The 23,961-nt window shown below is 40.0% G+C and overlaps 1 protein-coding gene across 1 annotated transcript; it reads left to right on the forward strand.

Annotated features, from left to right (window-relative positions):
• The first annotated feature begins 5,121 nt into the window (after positions 1-5,121).
• LOC119743255 (monocarboxylate transporter 13-like) lies at positions 5,122-14,064 on the forward strand. The gene is made up of 5 exons (XM_038219658.1): positions 5,122-5,134; positions 5,707-5,949; positions 8,820-8,963; positions 12,282-13,142; positions 13,486-14,064. Exons 1-5 carry the CDS (start codon positions 5,122-5,124, stop codon positions 13,623-13,625), a joined length of 1,401 nt encoding a protein of 466 aa, XP_038075586.1. The 3' UTR covers positions 13,626-14,064.
• Positions 14,065-23,961: the final 9,897 nt, after the last annotated feature.

The raw sequence follows: 23,961 nt of genomic DNA on the forward strand, positions 1-23,961 counted from the left end.
GAGCCAAACAAATTGACCTTCTATGAAACCTCCCGGTTGAGCCGCCCGGCGGTCATAGTTTCGCTTCTGTCTCTGGGCATTCTTCCAGAGACACTCATAGGCCCTCTGGTGTGCAGCCTGCATATTCTTACACAAGTTCTCTGCAAAGTCTAGCCCAGGATCATCAACTTCGACCTCCTGACACTCAGTCACCAAGTCGATCGGCAAACTGACTTCTCTGCCTAGCATCATCACATTTGGCGATTCACCCGTAGAATCTTGGGGTGTACCTCGGTACACGGATGTGGCATACGGGAGGAACTCATCCCAGTGCAGTCCCGTTGTCGTCTCTTGGGATCAATCAACACCGAAACGATGTTCACAAGCGTTTTGTTTAAACGCTCGACCAACCCGTCAGATTTCGGATTGTATAGGTGGTGGTACGAGTCTTAGTGATGCCTAAGATCTGCAATACCTCGCCAAACACCTCCGACTCAAAGTTACTGCCTTGGTCCGAGTGCAGTTCCTGTGGAACCCCGAACCTGCAGATATACTCGTTAACCAACTTGAGGGCAACTGTTGTGGCGGTGGCATCTGGAATCGGATAGGCCTCCATCCATTTTGTACAGTAGTCAGCGACTACAAGGATCCAGCGATTCCCGCTATTGCTCTTTGGCAGTGGCCCGAGCAAATCGATTGCCACCCTCTCCATGGGCTCACCAACCCTATACAGTGCTGCAAGGGTGCCGTACCCGTCCTTGCTGTCATAACTACGAATAAACGACCTGATATCGGCCGCTACGCCTGGCCAGTAGTACCTCAGCCTTACCTTAATTGGCCTCGGTCTTTCTAACTCCAAGGTGGCCGTTGAGCAGCCCTCCATGCAGCTCTAACAAGACTTCGATCCGATGGTCTACTGGCAGCACCACCTTCCTATCATCGGACTCCCATCTCCGATAGAGAAGTCCATTTCTCACAACCATCTTTGCCCATAAAGACCAAAGTGTCTTACTACCTGCTTAGGTGTGGGACACCGCCGGCCAAGCTGGGCGACTGTCACAACTCTATTTGGCTCTGATGAGCCAACCCATACAATTGTCGGCCAACTGGGCTTCCCTCAAGACTTCATTGTCAATGTCGGCTGAGCCTCTTTGCCCCTAGCCAGTGTCTCCTCTGGTTTGACCTGGCTCCAATAATCCTCATTGACCTAATTTTTCTCAGCAGCTGCCTCACTTAGGCCACAATACATACATGGCTGTCGAGACAGCCCATCAGCATAACCGTGTTTCTTCTTCGACCTTTGCTGAATCTCTACATCGTACTCAGAAATAATCTGAATCCATCTTGCCACCTAACCTTCGGGGGTTCTTAAAGCTGAGCAACCACCGAAGTGCAGCATCATCTGTTCTCAACGTCACTTTTCAGCCATACAAATACTGCCGGACGTGCTTAAGGTATACGACAACTGCCAACAACTCTCATCGTGTCACGCAATAATTGCGTTCAGCTTACGGCTAGCGTAAGCTAGGACTTTTTCATCTCAATCTTGTACTTGGGACAAGACCCCACATATACCTGTGGAGGACCCTTCGGAGTCTCCAGTCTGCCCGCGGGTCCTCCGTTTGGCTGGTCTCCGTTTCCCTGCTGGAACTTTGTTTCCTTTGGGTGGCTTCTTGCAACCTCTTGTAAAATGGCCTGTCCCACCTCAATTGAAACACTCCTTCGGCCCTTGCCGACGATGTCGCAATCAAACTAAGTAATTCCCAGCCTGCAAGCCGGAATCAAACCTCCTTTTCAACAACTGCACCATTTCCCAATCGGTCAACACTATCGCCTACTCGGGTAGCAAAACTCATAAGTTCTGGCCTCAACTTCTCAGGGGTCAAAACCTCCTGTCACTCTGCAAAGGGATTCTGCCGTGCCGAATCACTTCGAAATCGGTATATTACTCAGACCATCTTCCTCAAACGCACTAGGCATCTTAGCCACCGGCGTTTTAAGCTCTGCCGACACGTCCAATGCAGGTTTCCTAAAGGGTGTTACTCTCATTAATGTGCACCTCTTTTCTGCCCTCATGGACATCCCCACACTCGGCATCATCGCCTTTGCCCCGAAAGACTCATTGCCAGTTTCGCCTGAGACTCGAAACTCAATTTCCGGGTCAACCCGAAGCCGACATTTCTCTAGCTCAGCCGCTTTTGCAGACTTTTCTAGATGCAGCAACTGATGCTCCATCCCCAGGCGACTCAATTCCTCTTCGAGTGCCTGTACTTTACTCTCACCTGGGGAGGCAACCGCACCACGCTGTCTGCTTATGGCCACGATATCCAACAAACGGACCCTTTTTAACAACACCAAACAATTTCGTAAGCCCTCCCAAAGCTTCCAACTTATTAGCGAATTTACTAAATCAATTCCAATCCCACTTCTGACACCATTTTGTGTTGCATTGCTCCAGAACCCACATTCTTCCTCGGACGGAGATATGATTTATTGAATCAGCAATTGTCTTATGAATGATGGATAATTAAATGACCAGATGAAGCTTCTTGGATTTGGGGAACCCTTTTATTATTAATTAAACCTGCTGTATGGCTTACTACCCGATGTGCAATTAGGCTGACTACCTCGCTGTTTGGCTTACTACCCGATGTGCAAGGCTGACTACTTCGCTGTTTGGCTAATTACTACAAGGCTTACAAACTACAAAAGTCGTTATTATAGCAGTTCTGAGGTAACAATTAAAGCTACAGACGCTCAATGTGGCTTACTTAGCTGCTTGGGTCGCTAGTCAGCTACCTAGGGAACGCAGCCGTATGAAAGCAAGGTCAGTACACGTTCACCGCTATTCACCGTAAAGGTGTATCCCACAGCAGTATACACCAACAACACCTCTCCCAATACTTGGCACACTCAACCACCTTTGGCTGATGCTACTCCCAATGCACGGCTTACTTAATATGTTCTCCGCTACAACGTGGAACTACACACTACCGGGCCGACTACACAAAGCTCGCCGGCAACAACCTAGCGATCTCGGCTCCCTATAGTAAGCGCTACCCACGGCACAAAGCCGATCCTAGCAAACCACACACACACAAAGTTCGTGCTTACCTCTTCACCACACGTCTCACCAACAAAGACGACTGACTGTCCACTCACCAACGTTCATTAACAAACTGAATGTCTGACCACGTCTGTACGTCTCCACAGCACACAGAACAATGCTGGGCGACGCGCAGCCAATCACATCTCTGCGCCGAGTCACGTCGACATTGCTCGGGGGGGGGGGGGGGATTTTCTAGGTTGTGCTAGTTTCCTAACCAACCTACATGTTAATACAACACTTTCGCTACAGTACGAAGTTACGGATCGCTTATTTGCTGTGTGCACGCGACACTGCGCAGTGTAATCAACTCCCATTTTGACGAACGACCAAATTTGATCGTAATTTAATATGGCTCTATTAGTCCAGGCAATATAAGGTTTGACCTCAATCAAATTGCAACAGAATTTTTTTCACCACAGTGCATTTCTATAAGGTCCATAAAATGACATACTAAAAGTCCAAAAAAATCCAAGTGGTGGAAATATGCCTAATTTGCATCAATCCAAAATGACCGCATATTTTAGGACTTTCACATTGATTTGGTCATTTTTCCAAGTGGTGGAAATATGCCACATTGGCATAAATTCAAAATGGCCACTAATTATATGATTTTCATTTTGATTTGGCCATAACTCTCGATCTACATTGCTTTTTGGGGTAATTTAAACAACAATTTCCAATTTTTCATCATTAGTCTTGGGTACCTTTGAGATCCCTATGTTTTCCAAATTTGCCAAATGCCGCGTGTTAATTTGCATAAATGCCGTATATTAATTTGCATAAATAAAAATTAAAATCATGGCTGCCATGTGTGGACATGTCGACATTGAATTTTCCCTGAAAATACAAGTTCAGTTACCGGTATGTATACATAAATAAAGAGGGGAAAAACCCAAAATCCAAGTGGTGGAAGTATGCCAAATTGGCATCAATTCAAAATGGCCACTTATTATACGATTTCCATATTGATTTGGCCATAATTCTTTCCCTACATTGCTTTTTGGGGTACTTTAAACAACAATAAGTCCTTTTACATTGATTTCATCATTATTCTAGTCCTGGGTACCTTTCAAGATCCCTATGTTTCCCAAATTTGCCAAATGCCGTATATTAATTTGCATAATTTCAAATAAAGTAAAGTAAAGTTACAATTATGGCACATTTGTGACCAGTGTTGGGATTTAGGCCATGAAAAATGGGTCGCGGTTTGCACTTTTATTAAGTCTGATCTGTTTATTGGAGAAGAGGTGAAAGGTACAAATTGAGTAATCTTCATCCAAGAACAGAATGACAAAGTTAACTCTGAGTTACAAACGCAGAGTGGTCAGGCAGGCATTTTTTTTCATCAAACACTGCCGAGTTAAGTCATGAATATGTTTATGTAAGAACAAAAGATCACGAAATTAAATCCTTTCCACTACAATCACTTCTTTATTAAAAAAAAATCTTTAACGGTTTGATAAATTACATTCTATGTACACATAAAAGTTATTTCTGGCTTGATGACGTCATTGTTCAAAAATGGGAAGTGAATACTGATTTAGTGCGGATTGGATAAATGTTCATTGTGGAGTTTAATAACGTTTGAAAATATGGAAAATACAAGTGTATGTATTTAATATGGCTCTATGGTTGAACGCCGGGCAACTATTCTGCCTAAAATTAATGTTATATACATACACACTGCGTGGATAAAGAAGGGCGAGTCAGTGCGTTTTGCTCCCCCCCCCAAAAAAAAAAAATGGGGGGGGGGATTGTGGCATGTCACCTTCTGCCAGGATTGCCGCCCATTGTATAATGCTATGTCCATCATCCTCGTAAATAATCTTATTGTCTTGTGCAAATAATTATATACCATCTGTCGAAAGTCTGTGTCGCATGTGAAAGTCTAGCCAGACGGACGATGGAATTTACATTGCCGCCAAAGCTTCGGAGACAGCCACCATAAATTGCTCTTCCAGTCCATAATGTAAGACTTTTTTTAGTGAATGATTTACAAAATGCTCTTTTAGGCCTATGAGAAAGGGATTACTATGCCGGTGGTTGGTATGCAACAAAACTAACAGCCGATCTGTTTAGCTTTCGGAAGCCTGCAGTGGCTATAACGTTTCTTCTGTAAAGGACGGATTTCATCAGAGCTAACGACCATAAATTGTTTCGGTTTTCCCGATCACATGCGTGCATTAATGTCCAAAAATTGATGTAATCACGTCGTTATTCGACGGACAAAAAGGAACCAGAAGAAAATATCGAAAAGAATATCAAGCAGAATTCTTGGAAAATGTTTCCAGATTATTATTTTGTTTTTATTTCCCCATTCATTTATTGGTGTGTCGTGGACGTGGCGCTGGATGATGTAGGTAACTTTTGGTAGTTGGCCTACTTTTACCCGAAAATGCACATCCATGGTGGACCTATTAAGGTGAAGGCAAAGTAGCAAATTTAGGCCGCCTGTGACACCAATTGGAAATTCTATTTAGGCCGCCTGTTAACACCAATTGGAAATTCTTTGAATTCCGAGTCATTCAACCGCATAATAAACAATATGCATCTGTTGATGAGCACAAAACCGCGCACGCAAATTGTTCACCATTCATATAATTATAAGCTGTTATGAGTTGTTCACGACATATCGCGCCATTTACGTGCTCCACTGTTCACCATGGGCAAGGCTCAAGTCGGTGGTTCGAGCCGCCAGGGCTGGTGTGCGGTTTTCTGCTTGTTCGTGAGCTGGTTGCTTTGGGCAGGAATACTGAAAAGTCTTGGTGTGATGCTGCCTACATTGCAGGAACAGTTCACCGCCCAGACCTGGCTGATCGGCTGGATGATATCGATCATTAATGGCGTTGTTAATGTCTCAGGTAATTATATTGAATTCGTGTTTATTACATATTTAATATGTTTGCCTAGTTTTTTAATACATTTCCGATTTCAGTCGTTTGAAAATCTACATGTATTTAATTCGCAACTTGGCCAGTCAGGTCAAAAGCAAAAATTCTTGTGGTCTCAACATCAAACGTTTACACAAATTAAAAAGGTCTAAAATTGCGCTTAGCTACCTTTAATACGTGTCAGAACATGAGTAACACTGTTATTTCGGTTGTGTACTATATGAACCTAGCAACCAGTTGTGTAAAAAAACAAATTGTGTAATATTTTACACTGTTGTGTAAACAACAGTTTACACAACAGGTTGCTAGGTTCATATAGTACACAACTGTTTGGTTTTTACACAACCGAAATAACAGAGCATGTACAGTGTGAAACAACATCTCTATACTGTTGGGATAAAGTTACCAAGAGGATGAATTAAATGAACACATGGCGCAGCGGAGCATAAACTTTCTCTGTAAAAAGGAAAAGGGAACATCTGGTATGAAAAATATCAAGAGGAGGTATTTTCTAAATCTTCAGGTAGTGCAGAATCGATATTTCTCTCAAGGTATCCAACATCATGACATGTCTATGATATTTCCGCCATGATGGAAGCTTTGACCCGAAAGCAATAACCTAAGCCATGACAATGGTAGCAAAGTTGATTATGCCTGCCAGGATTTTTTTCATTCGATCTTTCAATAAGGGGCAAATGTTCATACCTTTCCCCTGAAGGTTTTTCTTTTCATTTAAAAGTTTCATTGACGTTGCTAGCATTCTGTACTCACGGATTAACAAATAGCAAGGTTCACCGTGACACGTCCCCATGAAGGGCGAGCTACATCGTTTGGTGAGATAGAACTAAAGCGGCCCCTGGCCCTGTGGGCCTACGCCGTAATGAACAAAACGTACTAAATGTAAGAAAGCAGCCTTGCAACAATAATATTTACATGCGATGTCATGCATAATGATACAAATTTTTCCAGAATGAAATGGAACCAAAAATGGAGATAAAATACAGGTTTTTCCACTACAGTTAAATGTTTTAAGAGCAACAGTATATTCTTAACAAAATAATGAAATAAATTGTCTTTATAATCTCAAAAAACTTTTGCTAAAAAAGTCAAATGAAAGTGGCAAGGAATCGCCCCCAGATTGCAGCACAGAGCATCTATATTCCAAATTAAGCCTCGACGTAAGGGCTTTGCGCTCCGCTTTCGCATTAACTTTGTCCGTCCTTTATTCCAGCACCCCCTGGCAAAAGTTTGTTCCAGCGGCAGTGCTTGAAGTTTGTCACAAGTTTAATCATGCGGGGCCTGAACTGATTGCTAATGATGTATCTAGACCCATGCGTGTACAATTTGTTTATACATTTTTGTACAGTATTTGTATTTCACACTTTTAATGTTCATTGACATATCAGTACCTCAATAAATCACATTATAGGAAGCTGTCGATCAATGCATTGAGTGTGTGATTCAGTGCAAAATACAAGAGAATCTACGACAGCAGCTGAAATGAACTTTTCGTGTATTTTTTTATTTTAATGTTTCTTATCACGTAAAAAGACTAGCACGAGCGGCAAAGCCGCGAGGGCCTTTACTATCTCGTGGAACTAATCACTTATTCATTTATTCACGTAATATAAATCAAGCAATATAAACCAATCATCTAACGGGGGTTTGCGGTTACCAGCAATAGCACGCGCGCCGTGGCTGTCTGGCGCCAGACGACGGCTGCATGATTTACGTTAGTAATTCTGCATTTTCATTGGTCAATTCACAACGGGTAATGCATTATGCATGTCTACCAAATCGGTAGACAAATGTAAAGAAAAACATAAGCGTTCCCCACGAGATGGTAAAGACCCTCGCGGCTACGCCACTCGTCCTAGTCTTTTTACGTGTCAGCATCCGGGATGCGTCACGTGTCTGGGTAAGCGCGTGGGACTTGACTAAAGGCTAGGGTGTAAAAGGTCTGTGTGCGGCGTATTGTGTGTTGCGTTACTAATAATAACCACTCCTCACAGATTGGCAGATGCAGTGAAGTGACAATAATGTCGGTTAGTCCTGGGCTCTGCCCAGTGTATACCTACTTTATCTCAGATAAGAGCACAGAGGCGCTAATTACCCCAAAAATGACTTCAATATAGGTGGAAACCATAAAACTAACACTGATCCAAGATATTTCAAATGCTTTCAATGACAACGTTACGCAAATAGGCCCTTCCCTCAATCGAAATTATTATGATTGTTATTATTATTATTATTATTAATCATTTCTGGTAATGAAACCAAGGATTCCTCAAAGGCGGCCTTTATAAACTTAAATTCTACCTTATGTAATGTAAAATATTTTGTGTCTCTGCCCTTGGACTTTGTATGGCAATCCTACTCATAGCCCATTATAACTTTTTTTCATAACTTTGTTTACTGCTAAAAATTATTTGTTTTTCTGTAATTATTCGTCTGGTGTTTTTTGTGTAATGGCATGCCTGATACATGAGCTATGCTTTTAAAGTTTTGCCCCCTCTAGTGGCCTTTATATCTTGTTCAATTCTTGTACCCTTCTTCATTTCTTTCATGAAGAGAAACTTATATGTGTTTGTATGAAAATAAATGTGTTTGTATGAATGTAATTAACTAAAATTGGCCACTCGGGGTAATGGTAATTAGCCATCACCCCAATCACAAATCCCCCCCCCCCCGATCCGCCCTATCATTTTTTGGAAAGGAAGTTGGACCTTACTAGTACACTTGGGTAGTTCCTTGGTTTTTCTTGGTACTCACTTTACCGAATAATAAGCAGGGGTGTTGATATTTACATCTCTTTATTTTTCATTTCTTATGTAATCAAGGTCTCTTTGCTAGGCCACTGGAGGTCATGTTTGGTTCCCGCACTGTAGTGACGGTCGGTGGTTTCTTGGTTGGGGTATCCATGATCATCGCTTCGGTTTCCACCAGTGTTGCAATGCTGACACTGGCGCTGGCACTGATAGCAGGTAAAGATGACTGTGTTCCATTTGGAAGATTGTTTTGCACGATAGTGACATTATTAGACAAGACCCCTTATTGTTTTCACATTGAATGGCTGCAATTTATTTAATGTGAAACACTCTTACTCTTAGTACAAGGAGCGATTCGACATAAATTCTGCATCAGTGGCGTATACGGGGGGGGGGGGGGGAGCAAGGTGTTATTTTTTTTTATCGTAAACGTTTCGACGGTTTTAAGACGGTTCAGACGTCGATACAGTTAAGTCTTAATTTTGCCCCCTGTAGCATGAAGAGCTGGATACATCGCTGTTCTGCATTCCTTTTGCGTTAGGACTCTGCAGTTTTTACGGTTTTTTGCATATGATGTTATTCATGTTGTGCATTTTTTTTTCATTCTGTACAACTTCAAGGACAGTGAGTTTAACATTACTAATACATTATAATTTAGGCAGGACGCGCAAAACCTGTTTACCACAGGTGTTTTGAAGGTTGAAAAACCTTCAGAATCAGCAGTTGTATCGATTTATATCAATTCAAATTAGTGATGAAAGTTTTTTTACGAAAGCTAGAAGAACAGCGAGAAGTTAAAAAAAACCTCTTTGCGGCGACTTTCTCACCATTGTAGTTTCACATCCGAACGGAAACGTATACGTATACGTTTAGTTAAAGGGACATTACGTACTGAAATACGCCCAATGGGCTACGAAACCGTTTTAAACGAAATTGTATTACGTGGAAAGAGCATTTAAATGTAGGGTATAAACGTCCACACAACCATTCTTTAAACACTGTGCGTTGTTTATGTTATTCTTGCGAGAACCATGTGAGAACGAGTTTTGGGGGTCATTATACTCAAACTCCAATAAAGTAGACAGACACCCAAGTTGTATGTGTGTATGTCACAGCTCTAAATTTAATTTAAGAAAATTCACCGGAATACCAAAAACGTTTGGCAAACCGGAACATTAGGCGGTACTCCTGACCACCGTAAATCATCAATGAATAATGATATCTACAGGCTACATGTACATGTGTTCCGATAGTGATACCAATACAAGATTACCGGAATACCAAAAAAGGTAGGGCAAACCGAAATCATAGACGTTACACCCAAACTCACAAAGGATTCAATGATAACAATATCCACTAGGCCTACATGTATATGGATAGTGATACCCAAGACCATTATCCACACAAACCATCAACAAAGAACGCAACAATGACTCATTGATAACAGTAACCACAATATAGATAGCGATACCCATGACCACTGTCCACACAAACCATCAAAAAGGAACGCAACAGTGTGAATGTTCTCTACTCAATAGGAATCGCTACAGTAAACCCATAGACCATTAAGGTCAACAAATTAGTTATTCCAGAAAACTTTCTTAGAATAGTAAATTACAATCAATTGTTCCAACCGCTGGAATATGCGGCCGGTATAGTCCATGTGGGATGTCACGGGCTATTTGTTACACATTTATGTTTACAATAAAGATAAACTCCCAGGTACGGTAGGGAATGAGCCGTCACGGCACTATATTGTTACATTACAAAATTACATCTAGCACATGAAAATTTAGAGGTATATGTACAAGCGAAATGTCCCATCCTATTATGTCCCATCCTATTGAAGTTAGCTAATTCCATATCCAAACAAGATTGGGTGTTCGACTTCTTATTTGGCACGAAAAAACGCCACGTGTGAGAATCGCGACCCACACAAAGAAGAAACGAACACACCAATTAAGGTACTTCCAAGTGTGTTCTCATTTGAGAAGCCATGCGACTTGCCTCACAATGCACCGCACTCTCCCACAACTCAGTCTGCGTATGTGCACCAAATACAGTCGAACCCTGATAAGATCACTGTCAATACAACACCTTGCCTATAACAAGGAACATTTAAGGTGCCCAGTCTTTGTTTTCGGTTACTGATAATTAATACAAGGTACCTGTTACAAAAAGGTAATGTATATATTCCCAAGAACATTGTTGTAAATTCACCAATCGATCGCATGATTCCTCAGAACAGCCTCCAACACATTTGCGGAGTGAAAAAACCCTCAAGGCAAACACACCCTTTCTGATTTCAAAATTGAAGGGTCAAAATCCAAGAGGGAAAAACCCCACAAATAAGTGCCGAGAAACAGCCCATCGGAATGCAAAAGTCCGGTTGGTTGTAAAAGATTTCGAACTCAAGACTCGTTAACTAACTTTAGTTGAGTATAAAAATTATACGAAAACAAAAAGGTTGACCAACAAATATGGTTTCCTGAAACTGGTACAACATTATGCTACAGGTGCGGTTACGTGACTGATGGCGAAAAGTTCAGCAAGACCCAATAACTGCGTACGTGCACCGAGTACTACATGTACCGCGATTAATGTTGGAAAATGCTCTCAAAGGCAACGAACGTGCAGCCATTAGGCCGCTCATGGTAAATTCAACATCAATAAACAAATACATTTCTTTCGAAAGTATTGATGTCCAATATCAAAATTAATAATATTTGGTATCCTCATAATGCAGAAACTACGACTGGACCACGAGTTTATAGCTGAAGTATTCATGTACATAAACACTGTAATTTTGAATACTTGTTTTGAAGCCGCGACATAAAATGACACACACACATCTATCAATTCGTATACTGCCTACGGATTGGTCTAGCATTTTGGCGGCAACCCACTAACGATAAATGGCTGCCTACAATCCCAACGCTGATTGGCTGCCTAGAATCCCGACCGCTGCTATAAAAGGCGAGGAATTCATATAACGTCCGCAATCGTGAGATATAAGACGCCTAGCATGGAAATTTGCACAAGGCACCAAACCAATGTTTTCCGTTGAGTATAATGGATTTTATCATTTACTTGATAAAAATTCCTATTTTGACTGAAAAATTGAGCTGTTGAGTTCTACTTGTGAAGCCTGCCGCACAGTGCATTGCATTCTGCGGACGTACGAGAAACAATTTTGTTGTATGGTGCTGTGTGTATTATGTGAAACACACAACATGTAATGTCTGGTTGAATGTACACGGCTGGAAATACGTATGCGACAAAATTTCCGCCGCGTTCGATGTAAACAACCAAATTTTCGTCTTTTCTCAGGAACGGTAAGACAAGGTTATAGTTTCCTTTCAACCAGACCTTAAAATAGGATAAGTAAACTATCAAAAACATAAAATTGTCGGGGATTTCAGGACGTAATACCCCAAATGAATCGTATTACACAGTGACAGTGTGGCGCAAAGCATATCGCCAGGTGACGCAACTGTAGACCCATCATGACTCGCTCGTATTCTCGTCTTTCAGGACCTTCTTTGAGTGTCGTCAATATTCTGTCAAGGAGCTTGATGGGCCGTCATTTTACGACACACTATGCCACAGCAAGTGGAATTGGAACATCGGGGGCCTCTGTTGGCTTGATCACCGTGGCGCCATTTACCCAGCTTCTGCTGAATACCTATGGCTGGAGAGGTACTTTCCTCATTCTGGGTGGATTAGGCCTGCATCTTGGGGTGTGTGGCGCCCTCTTGCAGTCACCACCGACTGATGAAACAAAGAAGAATGGTGAGTACCAGCCACTTGGCCCAGACATCGATGAAGCACCAGTGGTTAACTCACCAAGTGCTGAGGAGACTGGCAATTCGAAGTTGTCATCCCGACTTATCACCTTTAAGGACGCCGTCTGCGCTCAGATGTCTCATTTTGGATTCTCAGTTTGTCTCCGGGTCCCATTTTGGATCACAACGGTCATATTCTGTTGCAGCAGCTTCTGCGGTGTCCAGTGGTACATCTACTACATTTCCCAAGCCCAAGCCAAAGGTTTCTCTCCGTACGACGCTGTGACATTCACCACGGCTGCAGGGGTCGGAAATTTACTTATCAAGATCCTGTCTGGCCCCATCGTGGACCAAGGTCTGCTGAAATTGCGACCGGCGATGGTGCTGACTATTATGCTGAGCTCCTCGGCTCTACTGATAACTCCCTTGGTAAATTCCTACTGGCTGATGATGGCCGATGCCTTCATCTTTTATGGCGCTTTTGGAGCAGTTATCTCACTGAATGATCTGTACACCAGGGAGCTACTTGGTACTGATCTTTTGGCATGTGCTTTCGCGTGGATGGAGTTAGTGACGGCCGTGTTATGTTTCAGTCTTGGATTCTTTCCAGGTAAGACACATAACATATATACATTGTATCTGCATGTAATAATCTTATCACGAATATCAAAATGAAATTATTACATACTTCTGATTTTATGACTTTGCGGAATATACACTGTAATTGATGCTTTAAACAATGAGGTCGATTAGAAACGGCCAGAGTAAGCTGAACTATACCACAAGCTAAAAATCACGCCAGTACTTTGAAAAAATTATAAAATAATTTTTGACGTTCTGTGTTTGAGAACAAGTAGGCCTAAATTGACATTGTTAACATTTCTTGTGACTGTTCCTGCAACAAATAACTTTGTTAAAGTTTGTTAAACTTTTTCCACCCACTTTTCTTGTAGGTTGGCTATACGACCAGAGTGGCAGCTACGATTTGTCCTTTGTCATCTTGGGATGTATATCGTGTCTATCGTTGGCGGCGCTGATGGTGGAATGGTTCTTGGCTAGATGGTCAGATGGCAAAACTAGGAGAAAATCGTAGAAAATCGAGAATCGTAGTTCGACTTTTTTTCGTTCCAGCCCATGCAAGACGTTCGTAGTTTGATATCGGTCGAGTCAGTTGGAACAGCCTATACGGAAATATCGTGCCAAACATCGACCTCTCACTTCCGAACATCTAAAATAAATGTGAACTAGTGGAATGTTTTAGGATATGGAATTTTTGAAAAAAAGATTAAAGGACTAATTAGCATCTACAAAACAATCTAAAAACCGCTTATAAGGATAGCATTCAAGCCAGCGGGACTAAATCTAGAACCCATCGGTAACGGTCATCAAATTCAAAATATTACATGTACATGACGCAGCAAAAAGCTCGCCCCTCGTATTTACGATCCAAGTATTCTTGATGCACAAAATTGTCTTTTAATTTCAGGTTTTCTAAATTAAGGCAATGAATATTAATTATCAACTCATTTTGTAAAGTTTTTAATAAGCAAATAGCAGTTAATACAACCTATATTATACTCGGAAATACTCGATTGTCTACGAAATGAATTCGGCAAACTTCGGACATTTTCGGAAAAAGGAGGAATTCCTCCCGTTTCAGTCACGTGACGTATATTTGTAATAAGAATTCATCAGGAATAATCAGAAACTTTTGGCCTGGGGAACCAGGCTATATTCCACCCAGACAGTAGATGATAATGTTGATCTTCAGTCAATTTTTTTCCGCTGCTGATGAGAGTATCCTTTCCAATACCGGCACTATGCGAGATAGCATAGAGGGGCCTTTATCCCACGATGAACTTATGCACGTGATAAAAAAAAATGAAGAATGGAAAGTCCCCCGGTTCGGATGGCTTTAGTTTTGAATTTTATAATTGTTTTGCTTCAGACCTCTCCTGGTACCTTTTATGTTCATTGAAAGGTGCTTACATTTCATGTCAACTTTCAGTCACTAAGAGATATGGAATTATTACTCTCCTACCAAAAGGGGACAAGCCTCGTCAGTACTTGAAGAACTGGCGCCCTATTTCTCTTTTAAACACGTCGTATAAAATCGCTTCTGCCTGCATTGCAGAGCGACTTAAATCATACCTCCGTATATTATTCATGAGAGACAAAAGGGTTATATGACTGATCTTTTTATTGGAGAAAATATGTGACCTGCCATATCATAATGAAGAATAACCCCCACCTTTGACTTTTCAAGTTAAGTACATTATGTTAAAACGCAAATCATTGGCTTTCCAATGATACCTAAATTATTCATATAGCTTAATTTATTCCAAAGAAATGCCACAGGAACTTCAACAGTGTCCTGCCGAATCTCGTCAACCTCATTTCGAGAGAAACGGCTTTGAAAAAAGAAATACGCATTGCGCCGCCAACTTTTTGGGGTGGTTTTTTTTTCTGGAAAAAAAATGCATAGTGTGAATCTTTGATACATTGGCTACCAAAATAAGGAAAAAACTGGTATTGATTTTGACAAGATTTTTTTTAGTGAATGCAACTTCGGGCGTCGTTTACTCAAAACATAGTTTTGCGGGACATACCTCCTTTTGCCACAGTAGGTCACAATTCGGTTGATGTATGATTTACTGAACGTCGCTGACTCCAACAATATTCCGGATTTATTTCTTTTTATTAATTTTGAAAAAGCATTCGATTCTATTTCACATAATTTTATTTTTAAAGTTCTGGACAATTTTAATCATGGTCCCTCAGTTAGAAAAATGGATCAGTGTACTTCATAACCAAGCCTCCTCCTCAGTTTCCGTCAATGGATTCCTTTCTGAATCGTTCCTGATCGGGCGAGGTTGTAGGCAGGGCGATGGGTTAAGCCCTTATTTGGTTCTTTGGTGTGCAGAAGCTTTTTCCATGATGGTGTGTATGACAAAGACTTTACGGGCATAAAGGTCAAGGGAACGGAATTTCGATTATCCCAGTACGATGATGAAACGCTTTTGTTTTTAAAGGGTATACCGAGAAGTCAAAGCAGCAGCTTTTAGAATTCGTGGCCTATTTGCTAATATGTCTGGATTGAAAGCTAACGTTGATAAAACGAATGCCATTTGGATTGGTTTAACGAAGGGATTGTAGGGGAAGATTTGCGAAGAGATTAACGTGAACTTGATTGAGGCCAAGCATTCTTGGTGTTGAGTTATCCACTGATCTGAATTCTATGGGTTTGTTAAATTATAATAGGACTATTCAATCCCTACGTGGTCACATTTTTAACTGGTCTGAGAGACATTTGATTTGCTAGGCAGAATACGCCTCTGTACTGATGACGTCACACTTTGTTTACGTGTGTGCTTTCCTATGGTGCTCAGTGGACAGTGGGCCCCCACTGGCTCCATAGGAAAGTGCACATGTAAACAAAGTGTGACGTCATCAGTACAGAGGCTTATTGCTGTTGTGAAATCATTGCTTTTGTCCAAACTTACCTACCTTGTGTTAACCATTCCTGACCCCCCCCCTGTAATATGATCAAGGATATAAATATTTTAATAATAATATGTTTTATTTTATTTGGAAAGGATATGCACGACCGTGTCGCTAAAAACCAAATGATTCAAGATTATGGTCAGGGTGGGTCCCATATATAATACTTTAAAAATCACATTGTAATGATATTTTTGTTTTTATTAGAAGGTGGCTCCGCCAAATTTGCTGGTACACAGAGCATTCATAACGCTTTTTGGTCGGACGTGTTTATACTTCATGTGGTTTAATTTTACTCTGGTTCATGTGCCCACAACCAAATTGGAGGTACTACATGTAAATGGTTCTCTTTGGTTCAATGATAATATTAAGGTCGGTGGAAAGTGTATTTATTATAAACCAAGGGAATCTAAAAGCGTTAAATGTATTTGCGATCTAATTGACGAGAATGGTAACACTCCACGATTTTAAGAATACTTTTAACGTCCATACCAACTTTTTAGAGTATGGCGGGGTGTTGAGAGCTATTAAGTCATCGTTTAGGGATATTATGTCGAAACATTCTCTTATAAATTGTCCTTTCTTACCGTTCAACCTTGAGGTACTTGTAAAAGACCAAAGGGGGTCGCAAAGAATAAACATTTTAGTTTCTTCTAAACATGTGAAAAGGAAATTTGTGGACAAGTGAAAGTCATACTAATTATCGACTTTAAAATATCGAAGTGGTCTTCAATTGTCAATATTCCTCATTCTTGTACTGTGGACATTAAACTAAGATGGTATCAGTTTAGATTAATTCATCGGGATCCTGGGTACTAATTTAATTTGTTTTAAGATAAATAAGGACACAAATCTGTGTACATTTTGTAATAATGAAGAGGAGACATATAGTCCATCTTTTCTGCACATGTTCTCATACTATTTAATTCTGGTCCTCAGTATCTTCATGGATTAAGGAGAAGACCAATTTTTCTATTGCAATGGATAATGAAAATCTTTTATTCGGTAATACTAATGTTAACAGCAATTTGATTAATTTGATATTGTTGAATTTGTAGAGTCCATGGGTACAAAATGAAAATGAATGAGAAACGCCCATCACATTTGGTTTTAAAAAGAGATGTGATGAACTATTATTCGATGAAAAAATGAATGTTTTACACTAACGGAGTCAGCTTCAAATTCTATCAGAAATGGGACCAATTTTGGATATTAGGTCAAGGTTAACTTTATTTTATTTGAATTTAATTTAGTATTTGCCTTAATTGGACGTTAATTACTCGTATGTTACGAAATAGAGAGTAAACAATAAATAGGAATCCCTGAGGGAAAAAAGAAGAAAAGGAGAAAAATTATAAAAGCTTTAGGCCTAAATGCGCCGTTTTTATGTAAGGTTAATGGGCGTAAGTATACATAAAAGGTACATCTATATCATGAACAGCGCCCGCTAGTGTCATGTGGTGTTCAGGTAGCCTGGTGTTTCAACTAGGGCCAAGATCGCGCAAGGACTATAGTTGACCAATGGTTAACTAACGTTTGCCCGAACTCTGTCTAATCGACGATGGTTGACTACGCTAGTCGACTATTTGGAACCAGCCTACTGGGGTTGGTTGCTTCGCTGGTAACCAATAGCCGCGCGCATTCATAACGCTATCAGAGAGCCAGGATCCAGAAGTTTTGCGATGACATTTTGACCAGCGTTTGACTAGGGATGTTCGCACGTTGCTACCAGTGCGCAGGCGTAAGGTACGTCACAGATCAACCACTAGTTGACTAATGGTCCTTGCCCGAACTTGGCCTAAACTGTTGTACAGTAAACAAAACACCAGAAGAGAACCTGATTTAAGGAGAGAGTTTTCAAGTAGTGAATTTTTGGTTTGGTAGTTTTTAAACCAAATTTTCGCGTTTTTATAACGTGATTTCTATTAATTATCAACGGAACTATTTTTCCTCGCTCCAGTGACACTTGGAAATAACCTACTAATCACGCGATTAAAGAAATGTGTTTCCGGAAGGTTTTTATAATTAGTGCGAATCGCGTTATGTTCACTCTATATTCAGATGACCAAATGACATGTTTTAAACCGTCTCTATATGGTGGTTACAAAGGAGATTATTTCGCTTTTGAAGCACCAATACTTATGGTTTTACAGTTACCACGAATATCTGGTGATTATAACGTTATTATTATTTATTCATTACCTAGACTTTACCACTGTATTTGACGTAATTATTTGGTGTATATAACAAGTGATTTGTCTGTAACTAAAACACCGATAGATTTAGTTGTACAGTTACCAGTAATTCATTAGTGATCTTCACGTTATTGTCTCTTGTTATTTACCTAGGCATCTTACTGCCCCACATAACGTAATTATTGAGTGCGTGTAAAAGGTTATTTTTTCGTTTTTTAAAGACCAATAGATTTGGTTGTACAGTTACCAGTAATTCATTCGTAATCTTCACGTTATTGTGTCTTGTTATTTACCTAGGCATCTTACTGCCCTACATAACGTAATTATCTGGTGTGTGTCACGTTATTGTGTCTTGTTATTTACCTCAGCATAAAAAAATCTCTGTTCATTAACAGTACATTCTATTGTCAATTGGCATTACAGGAGTTACTGTTTTTGCACAGTATATTCTACTGTTTCTTTTTTCTCTGTACATTAACAGCAGATCCTACATGGTATTGTTCACTTACAGGGCACTCTACTATTTTGCAACAGATGTTTAATTATACTCAAACTCCAATAAAGTAGACAGACACCCAAGTTGTGTGTGTGTATGTGCCACAGCTCCAAATTTAATTTAAGAAAATTCACCGGAATACCAAAACGTTGGGCAAACCGGAACATTTACAGGCGGTACTCCTGACCACCGTAAATCATCAATGAATAATGATATCTACAGGCTACATGTACATGTGTTCCGATAGTGATACCAATAGAAGATTACCGGAATACCAAAAAAGGTAAGGCAAACCGAAAACATAGACGTACGTTACACCCAAACTCACAAAGGACTCAATGATAACAATAGCCGCTACATGTATATGGATAGTGATACCCAAGACCATTATCCACACAAACCATCAACAAAGAACGCAACAATGACTCATTGATAACAGTAACCACAATATAGATAGTAGGGAGGTTTCGCAAGCGAACGGATACGCTTACACTTACGTTTAGCTATCCGTATCCGTTTTTTACTTACGTGTAGCGAGCGAGATATGCGTGTCGTCTGCACGTATGACGTCATACGCAACTCACTATCCGCTAAACGTGCAGACGGCACGCATATCTCGCTCGCTACACGTAAGTAAAAAACGGATACGGATAGCTAAGCGTAAGTGTAAGCGTATCCGTTCGCTTGCGAAACCTCCCTATTGATATACCCATGACCACTGTCCACACAAACCATCAAAAAGGAACGCAACAGTGTGAATGTTCTCTATTCAATAGGAATCGCTACAGTAAAACCATAGACCATAAATGTCAACAAATTAGTTATTCCAGAAAACTTTCTTAGAATGGTAAATTACAATCAATTGTTCCAACCGCTGGAATATGCGGCCGGTATAATCCGTGTGGGATGTCACGGGCTATTTGTTACACATTTATGTTTACAATAAGGATCAACTCCCAGGTATGGTAGGGAATGGGCCGTCACGGCGCTATATTGTTACATTACAAAATTAAATCTAGCACATGAAACTTTAGAGGTATATGTACAAGCGAAATTTCCAATCCTATTGAAGTAAGCTAATTCCATATCCAAACAAGATAGGGTGTTCGACTTCTTATTTGGCACGAAAAAAACGCAACCTCTTTCTCAACCGAACCAGTTGCAACACATTACAAAGGAAGGATTGTAGGGGAGGAGGAGGGAAATTATTTTCAAACCAAACTTTCACGTTTGTCTTTTGAAGCCGGGACATAAATGACACACACATCAATCAATACGTATTCCTGCCTACGGATTGGCCTAGCATTTTGGCGGCAACCCACTAACGATGATTGGCTGCCTACAATCCCAACGCTGATTGGCTGCCTAGAATCCCGACTGCTGCTATAAAAAGGCGAGATATTCATATAACGTCCGCAATCGTGAGATATAAAACGGCTAGCATGGAAATTTGCACAAGGCACCAAACCAATGTTTTCCGTTGAGTATAAGTCATGTAATGGCGGCGCTATCGATAAAACTCATGAAGGTTCGAATGTGGATACTTGCACGTTGGCTTACGGCGTGTCATGCTGCAATGACAACCAGGCAACTTTCAACTGATGTTGTTGACAATCAGGCTTACAAACTGAAACCGCTTCTATATAGCGCTTCTCCTTGAGAATGATAGTCATTTACAATACAAATACATGTAAGCGGAAACGGATTAGTAATTTGCTCCAAGATGCTACAACATCACACTCACGGTACGCATACGCACGGCGATGTGACTGTTCTAACAGACTCGAAACGGGAGGCTTGTTCAAAACATGATGTTCCTTGTGCCTGCACAGAATTTTAGTTTAACAGCGAATATTCCGTAACCAAACAGAGAAATGGAGAAAACTGTACGTAGGCAGGAACAAATTTGTAGATTTACAGTAAAATCCAAAAACAGTAACATCTACTGTAATCTTACAGAAATTTCAACAGCAAAACAGCCGTTAAATAACGCAATTTTTTTTTACAGTGAATTACTGCTCTACATAACGTCTGTATTTAGCGTGTGTAAAAGGTTATTATATCTTTTTTTAAAGACATATAGATTTAGTTGTACAGTTACCAGTAATTCATTAGTGATCGTCACGTTATTGTGTCTTGTTATTTCCTCGGCATCAGTAAGGCCAAAAAAAAAAAAATTCGGTCTCTGGTCAGACCAAAGTTCCGGAATTGACGCGGGGACGCGGTTTTTTTTTTTTTTTTTGGCTTTTTTTTTTTTTTTTCAAGCTTGGATTGTACAGACAAGGTGGGGTACTATATTGCTATTTGGTGTCCTCATGTACATTGGTGTCCTCCATAATTTGCCTTGGTGCTCTCGATCATTTGCCTTGGTGCAATTTCCCATTCCTTGGTGCTCTGTGGTAAAAAAAAATTGAGGAGGTGCGGCATAGAGGGCGCTGTTGGAGCTACCGCGCAACATTTTGGGAAAAAAAAAGATTGACGCGCATGATTAAAATCGACGCGCGCGCTGACCAGAGACCGACTTATTTTTTTTTGTGGCCTAAGCCCTACATAACGTAATTATTTAGTGTGTGTAAAAGGTTACTTTTTGCGTTATTTAAAGACCAATAGATTAGGTTGTACAGTTACCAGTGATTCATTGGTAATCTTCACGTTATTGTGTCTTGTTATTTACCTAGGCATCTTACTGCTCTACATAACGTAATTATTTAGTGTGTGTAAAAGGTTATTTTTTCGTTTTTTAAAGACCAATAGATTCGGTTGTACAGTTACCAGTAACTTATTAATAATCTTCAAGTTATTGTGTCCTGTTATTTACCTAGGCATCTTACTGCCCCACATAGCGTAATTATTTAGTGTGTGTAAAAGGTAATTTTTCGTTTTTTAAAGATCAAAAATGCTATTCAAAGTCTCAAAGAAACAAATTTGCCAAAAAACCCAAACAAAGCAAATAAATTTTTTTTTACGTGCAAACTGTGACTACAGACGACGGTGGTCGAGAGGCACATACCAAGTGAGCACCTTCTTATATTAGAGAAGGGGCGTGATCAGAGGACCCATGATGTCTCGTTATATGTGAATATTGTATACTAACCAATATAAATTGAGTGTAATAATTATTTGAATAATAACCAATATTAATTGAGTTTCAGGAACCGTATCGCCGAACCTTGGAAATTGCTAGTATAACTAAACTTAATTCACACCACAAACGTGACTAGGAGGGGTTCAAAACGTGACAAAAGAACGAAGCAATAACGTTAGTTTCAGGTGTGCAAGACGTGATTAATAAAAAACAGACAATAACGGGGGTTTTAGGTATGCAAAACGTGATACAAGATCCGGCAATCAGCGTTATATTGCCGTGTTTTTGAAATCAAGTGTCTGTGTAGAAAAATCGCATTAACGCTTTCACGCGGTTATCACGCGTGTGCCTAACGTAATTCACACACAGTTGGTAACGTAAATATGAGTCGTGCAAAACGTGATCACAGAGCGAACGATTCACGTATATATTAAGTGTGCAAAACCTGATTTAAAAACCTGACAATAACTTTTTTATTAGGTGTGCAGAACGTGATAATACAACGAGCTACTAACGTGCGTTTTACGTTTTTGTTTGAACGTGATGCAAGATTGGGCAAGTTGCGTTATTAAAACGGGTAAAATTACACGTTATAATCAAGGGACTGTGTACAAAAATCGCATTAATGCTTTCTCGTGGTTATCACGCGTGTGCAGAACGTAATTTACACCAATTCGGTTACCTTAGTTTGAAGTGATTATTAAGTGATTATGTTTACTAGCTTGCGGTACAAAAAAATCTCCCATATGCAAATTTGGGTACATTATTTTTAAATTTCAGGGATAACTGTCTAGTTAATAACGAAACACTATAAATCCCAGTCCAATTGACGCTATTTTTTTCTTACATCAGAAAATAGTTTATCGGGGCAATGTTTTGTTTTGTTTATTTTAGCCGAAATGAATACGTACAATTTAAAACCCATTTTTTTCCCCCAACCTTTTTGTAGTCGGGGCGTCCATTTTAAAAAATTTGGCGAAGTAAGCCAAAAAGGAGAGTCGTTTACCGCGACCTTTTACAATACATGTATATGAAAAGTTTGAATTTAGAATCACATGTTGAACCTCAACTTTTGACAATGTGATATTAGCAATTTGAGATACCTTTACAGATGTATAGTAATGCAAACTTTTATTTCGCTGATCTCACACCGAAAATTACATAAATTTTGACTTTAATGTGAAATCCCTCCTTTCCTACCACTTTTGGACATTTTTGTTTTACGCCTAAAAACAATAACATACCATTTCATAGGAATATAAAATTATTTTGTCCATGTTTGTTTATTGCATGTTTTCAAAATCAAACTTTAGGTTAGATTGTTGGTCTTTTGTTCATATATGTCAGATGTACCAACTTTTAAGGAAACAAGCGCGAGTGTACAGTAAGTTCTGGCCCGGTTCCGGAATGTCTCACTTCATATGCAAAATAGACGCGCATGCGCATCGATGGAGACACTAAAGGGGCTTGTTCCGAAAACTTTTGCCAAGAGTGCATTTACTGACGAGGGCATGGCATTTGGTCAAATTTTTTGTCAATTGGTCGTTATATATATACGACCGTCACTTCGATTTTGACCTTTTTGAGATAAAGTCATTTTGGGGGTTATCGGGGGCGCTGTTTCCATTAAACGAACCCTCAAGTCGACACGGCCTTCCGTTTCAAAGATGACAGGGCGTATCTCGTGCAAAACCGTGCTTGTTTGATTCAGTTCCTTTGACAAAAGGGTGCATATTGAGATACACCCTGTTCAAGTTGTGCAAGATGTGACCAGATATGACAAGGCAAAAGAGCGTAGCTATAAAAGATACAATTTTTTTGCTAGGCAGTGTGTTATACGCATCGTAGAAATGCAATAATAGTACATTTGGATATACTTTCTAAAGATGCACCCTTTTACCAAAATGGGCCTTTTAATTATGTTTGTGGTAAAAATGGTGTAACTGTTTTCAAATTGCCTCTATCCAAAACACAGCAAAGACAAGAAGCTGAAATTTCCACTGTTTATTTACAACAGTATTCACAATCTGTGGTAGAAAAATTAGTTTAATTAATGGTAAAATAGAAAAAAAGAAGACCCTGAACGTTAAAACTGATTTTTCTCGAAAGAAAATGCGTTTTTTTTCCAAGATACACTATTTTGCTATGAGGA

The sequence above is a fragment of the Patiria miniata genome, unplaced genomic scaffold, assembly GCF_015706575.1.
Source record: "Patiria miniata isolate m_02_andy unplaced genomic scaffold, ASM1570657v1 HiC_scaffold_6, whole genome shotgun sequence".
Classification (NCBI taxonomy): Eukaryota; Metazoa; Echinodermata; class Asteroidea; order Valvatida; family Asterinidae; genus Patiria; species Patiria miniata.